The 6253-nt window shown below is 38.4% G+C and overlaps 1 protein-coding gene across 1 annotated transcript in view; it reads left to right on the top strand.

The window, feature by feature from the left end:
* Positions 1-5901, top strand: part of PECAM1 (platelet and endothelial cell adhesion molecule 1) — a 17654-nt gene extending 11753 nt beyond the window's left edge. The window contains exons 14-15 of the mRNA XM_072414107.1: positions 3714-3736; positions 5251-5901. Of these exons, the coding sequence (XP_072270208.1) occupies positions 3714-3736; positions 5251-5280 (53 nt within the window). The 3' untranslated portion in view covers positions 5281-5901. The remainder of the gene's footprint in view (positions 1-3713; positions 3737-5250) is intronic.
* Positions 5902-6253: the final 352 nt, after the last annotated feature.

Here is a 6253-nt window from a genome sequence, read left to right as displayed (position 1 = left end):
TCTATGTCCGTAATATAACATACACTCTATTTGTTCTTGGGTAAATTTAACTCCAAGGTCTCTTTCCCATTTAGCAATAAAATATGGTATTGAGGTGTCCTGAGTTGTAAGTTGTAATTTGTATGTATGAGAAAGAACTGAATTGAGGAGATCTTGTGTTATTAGCTCTTTTTATATGTTGTGCATTACCTAATTTCCATGATATCAGACTTTATTCCAAAATGCTCATTCAAGCTCATTCTACCAATGGGGTCACTTGGCAGGAAGTTGGCTTTGTTCATAAACATTTATCAAGCATTCTTGTTTCCCTTTCCGATCTGATCGATCTTCTTCTACCGCTGTGTATTAATATCGCAGTTCTTAGTCAGAGCAATGACAGTATGCGATTGGCAACCTTGGTTCCCTGGTTCAGCTTAGTGTGCCCAAGTCCAATTTTATGAGAAATATGGCACTATTTTGGTTAGAAAATCTAGGAGGACACGAATACGGGGCGCAGGTAATCACGTACAATCCAATGGAGTTTGCTAAGGCTTTTTTTAGCCCTCCAGTTCACAGGTCACCACTACCTGCAAGGGCCATCTAGATCAGTGGTCACCAGCCTTTTCGGACCTACAGACTACTAAACCTAAGGGCTCCAGACTACGCATGCCTGGGGAGCCGTGTGTCACTCAAAGGAGAAGAAACTTCCCCCCAGGGTGACGTCATGATGCCAGAACTCGGTCACTCTCCCATAGCAGGTCTGAGCTTGTGTCCAAAACACAACCCCCCCACTGCCCTGAGCCTGTGATCCATACAGAGGACATGGTCTGTGGCTCCGGCCGGTGCGCCCCCCAGTGGGGTCCTTCTCCTGACTCTGCTGGGGGCGCACCGGCCGGAGCCATGGACCACCAAAATGTTCTCATGACCCAACAATGTTCTGCGGACCACCGGTTGGCCACTGCTGATCTAGATATTCCAAGAATGGGCCAGCACCACAAACCAGAGACAACCAAAATGTCAGAATTGTCATCCCATCCATGTGACTAGAGGAGTGAGCGTATCCGTGTGCTGCTCCCCCTTCACTATCCGACCTCAGGTTGGAGGACAATTGGTGACCAAGTTATATCACTCAAATACAGTCAATAAAAGTCAGGTCATCATTGTGGTCCTGCTGGGGAACTAACTAAAGGATGGGCAGTGGTGGTTTTGCTGTATTTGTGGTAGGAAACCAAAGATCGTTATATGAGTTCTTAAACCCCAACAACATTATATAAAACTTCTGCAGAGAGATGGCCGCATACACTCCCTTCACCTGCTCCCTTCCAAACAGGCGCTGGCGGGTTATTTTGGGAAGAGTTAGAACAGCTCATTGTTTGAAAAGCTGGGTCTCTTCCTGACGGATGGACAGGAAGGCTGTTTGGCTCAGATAAGGCTGCATCATACGAGTCTGGCTCGCAGCGAGGTACGGATTTCATGTTCTGAGATTCTACGCCCGATACATCACATAGCTAACCAAATAAACAAACAGTCAATGTTCCAGCGAACATTGGAAACTGTGACAACGTCATTAATGTCATAAGAGACAGATAAGCTTGTGATTAGGAAAACTTGTATCAACTGACAACATGGGGAACAGTGGTGAGTGGAGGAGGGGTGCAGAGCACGTACCCCCCGTGTCATACTACACACCGCCTAATGTAAAAGCTACAAAGGAAATACAGCAATTCTCTAACAATAACATGTACTGACTATTTCTGGATTATTGTTACAATGGAACAATACACAGCTACATTCTATACATTCAGGGACTGGTCCCCTTTATTTTGCTGCGGCCACAAGGTGCAGAATATTTGTGCATTATTGAAAACCCAACGACAGACAACAGTGTGTTATTGTGTAATTACCGCTATATAGGCTGCTATTATGGATACATGGCAATAATGCGCCAAGGCATGGCATGTGCATGGTCTAGTGTTGCAGCAACCCATTCATTATCACAATGCTCCAGTGCCAAAGCACAATTTAGGGCCCATTCACGCATTTCCACAAAGCAGACCAACACTTGTTCAATACATTGTGGTGCCATCCATTGTAAAAAGAAACCCAATACTTGAATGTAGAGTGGAACGTCACACACTACAACACCCCACAAGGTGCTATAAAGGGGCCGTAGGTTTGGTCAAATGGGTATTACCACACTGCATCACAAGGTGAATGAACCTCATCACTTAATAATTGCTCAGTGTCAGTCTGACCGGTTCATTTTCCTAATATTCTTCTATGGAATGATGGAATCCAATAATTGTCAGCCAGCTCCTCCATATCTCCGCATCTAATCATTTCCTCAAACATTTTTATTTGTTACATTTATTGTTCTGATGTTGCATGTATCACATGGAATTTACATTTGGTGACTTTTTATTATATTGTGCATTATAATCTTTAAATCCAATTTTCCATGCAGCTGGATAGCAGCCTTGTGCTGACCCATGAAAATCTTCCTCTGTACTATTTATTCCATATTCTATCTATATATTCTTTATAATCTCATCTCTTATATATTCTTTATATATATCCTATGTTATCTCCTCTCATATATTCTATCTATGTAATCTTTATTATCTCCCCTCTTTTATATTCTGTATATATATCCTATGTTATCTCCTCTCCTATATATATTCTATTTATATATATATATATATTCTTTATTATCTCCTCTCTTTATATATTCTTTATTATCTCCTCTCTTATATATTCTTTATATATATCCTATGTTATCTCCTGTCCTATATATATTCTATCTATATATTCTTTATTATCTCCTCTCTTATATATTCTTTATATATATCCTATGTTATCTCCTGTCCTACATATATTCTATCGATTTATTCTTTATTATCTCTTCTCTTATATATTCTATCCATATAGTCTATATTATCTCATCTCTTATATATTCTATCTATATATATATTCTTTATTATCTCCTCTCTTATATATTCTATCTATGTAATCTTTATTATCTCTTCTCTTATATATTCTGTATATATATCCTATGTTATCTCCTCTCCTATATATATTCTATCTATATATTCTATAATATCTCTTCTCTTATATATTCTATTTCTATACTCTATATTATCTCCTCTCTTTTATTTTCTATTTCTATATTCTATATTATCTCTCTTCCTATATATTCTATCTATATATTATTTATTTTCTCTTCTCTTATATATTCTATATTATCTCTTCTCCTTTGTAACTTCTGTTCTGTTTTCAAAACATTTGCATTTCATAATAATAATATAAATTGTGTATCTATGTATGTGTGTTTTGTGTTATATATTTATATATTATTGATTCTATATTATAATATTGATAGCATTCCATATCCCCTATAGTGTTCTTCTTTCCCCACCTCATAGATTGTAAGCTCTTTTGGCCAGGGTCCTCTTCCTGTTCATCATATAATTCTAGCTTGTTTTAGAGATTAATGCAATTCCCCCCCATCTGTGGTCGTTAGGGGACCTTTACATTAATAAAACATTTTTATCCTCCTAGATTGTAAGCTCTTCGGGCCAGGGTCCTCTCCTCCTCCTGTGTCTGTATCTGTCTGTGATTTGCAACCCCTATTTATTGTACAGCGCTGCGTAATATGTTGGCGCTATATAAATATAATAATATATCCAACCTGAAAATGCCCAAAAAACTCAATTTTTTTCCATTTTCCCTTTCAGAATCTGCAGAAAACAATTACACGGTACGTATGTCACGGCTTCTACATTGCTGAAAGGGTTACAGGGCAGGGCCACACTAATAATTTGACGTTTCATACTATATAAACAATGCAGATTAGTCATCCTTGGCCGCGGCACACCGTCATTGTTCACATATTTCCTCCAATCTGTTTTTTTTTTTCAAAGGCCACGTCTTAAACGAAAGCTGTCAGTTAAAGGAGGAGGAAGGAAACTCACTCCTATTTCCTTTGCAGCTCCATTAATTTTATTAAACAGTCTGCGAGCGAGGCCGCATTATTTTTCCTTTCCTCGCCGCTCGCTCTGGGCCGTGTTTACTTAAACGCAGCGAGGAATGCGCTTATTTGTGTGTCGCCGCGCTGATATATCGGCGCATTGTCTTAGGGGGTCCCGGCTGGGCTATTAAGGAAGGGAATTTGTGGGCCGGAAGCGGCTGGATAGAGATTTATTGTGCAGGCCTATTATATATAAAAAACACAAAATAAAAAAACAAAACCCTATACAAAATATAGAAAAGTTCCGCTGATATGGAAGCGGATGGCCATGAGGATTTAGAAATCTTACTATGAATAAAACTTCCCCATATAAAATCCCACATGAGCTGCAAATGGTGCAATAGGAGAATATGGAACGTCTCTTTGGTAGGCAACACCTTAGGCTGATGGTTTGTGGTCGTCCTGTGCTGTAAAATCTCAATTTCTAAACTTCTAATCTGATAATCTCTTATCTAAAGCTCCTATGTATTTCTGCATGGAAAATATATAATAATAATAATCTAGATACTAGACTAGTGCTATAGCTGAGACCTAAAGACACACTGGCACACCTGAGATGTGGAGGTAAAATTGCGGATGGAGGAGGGGTGGGGGGTAAATATAATCTCCCAGCAGCCAGGTCCAGGTGATGGCTGATTAAGTGCAGAGCTGTTGGGTGACACCTGCTGGTGATATTTAGAATTACACCCTGACAGCACTAAAATGAATAAAATACAACACACACCTAAAATAAAAAAATATATAAATGTAATAGATATTTATATAATACTGTGTAAAGTGCAGTTGTAGCCAGAACAGCATGACCCCATGATCACTATATAAACCTAAATCCAAATCCACACCCATATTGTGCTGAGCTAGGCACAAGCCAGGTATAATTTTCAATAACCTGATTTTTTGTCATATGATTGGGATACATCACAAAGATCTCATCCTACAGTAGGGATCGATTGCATATGGAGATTTGTGGAGCTACACGAGTCTCCCTATGCAATCGATTTATTCATTTAGGCAGATTCCAGGGTTCTGTCTATCAAAGTTGCAGCTAAGTGCATAACATATGAGCTGATTGATGGTACAATGTGCAGCACCTTAGCATAGCGGGTTGGTGTTTGTTATGTTAAAATATTTCTTTTTTTTTTTTTATATTTATAATATATTTTCCTGTATTAACACCATTTGCAATATATTATGTGGTTTATATTGATGTAATCCAGCCAGTAATAGATTGTCTATCGTTGTAGGAGAACCCTGAAACCAACAACCTCTCCTAGGGATGAAGGAATATCCCAGATAACTCCGACCAAACCAATTCCTCCTCACCACTTATTGTGGTATGAACATGGACGCGGCACCCCAATAACTGATATCAGCTTACAAACCGCCTGAGGGTCTGGCACCCATTCCAGCAACTGTTCCTGGGGTAAGAACACAAAACCATCATGGTGGAACATCCCAACGTCAGTGCCTAGGACAGCAAGAAGGAATCCATGTTTACCAGTGACCCATCTGAATATGGAGGACACTAATGGCTCTCATCTTATCAATACACAAAATTTAGCCATGGGTAAATGAAGGGCATGGCTGCTTCAAGAGGGCAAAATATCATTCATAGACAATCCAAGGGCCAAGAACAACCACCCATACCAGTAAGAACATTGACAGAAAAAAAACAGGAACTTGGCTTCCTAATATGAGAAAAATACCCCGTTGCCATTTCTTAGGCCATAGGGAATTTTGCCCATGCTCCCCTCTCCCAATGCATCATTTTGAAATGTCTGACTTCAGCTTTATCAGCGTACCCCATTATATATATAAAGAAACCAAAAACACTGGAATTTGTATTGCTTAATTTTGTGCTGGCTTTTTGTAAATAAATATTTTATACCATTGAACTCTTCTGTCTCTGATTATGAGAACTATATTATTACAATCTTATAATTGAAGGATTGAAGAAAATATATATTGAAAAAATATATTATTACTATATATATATATATTATATTATATATATATTATATTATATATATTACTTGGTTTATACTCAGGTCATACCACTAGATAGTGCTGTGTCCTCATGTAATGTGGATAACAAACTCCATCTACGACAATATTAGAGTTTGTTACACATATAAAAGGAGGGCACAGGACCATCTACTGGTGGTCAACAATAATAGACAAAAGAAAGAAACAATTTAAAAGCAAGTGACCCACCATATTCAACTCACAAGTACAAAATATTATAAC

Source organism: Pyxicephalus adspersus, chromosome 6 (assembly GCF_032062135.1).
Source record: "Pyxicephalus adspersus chromosome 6, UCB_Pads_2.0, whole genome shotgun sequence".
Taxonomy (NCBI): domain Eukaryota; kingdom Metazoa; phylum Chordata; class Amphibia; order Anura; family Pyxicephalidae; genus Pyxicephalus; species Pyxicephalus adspersus.
This window is presented reverse-complemented; position numbering and strand designations above follow the sequence as displayed.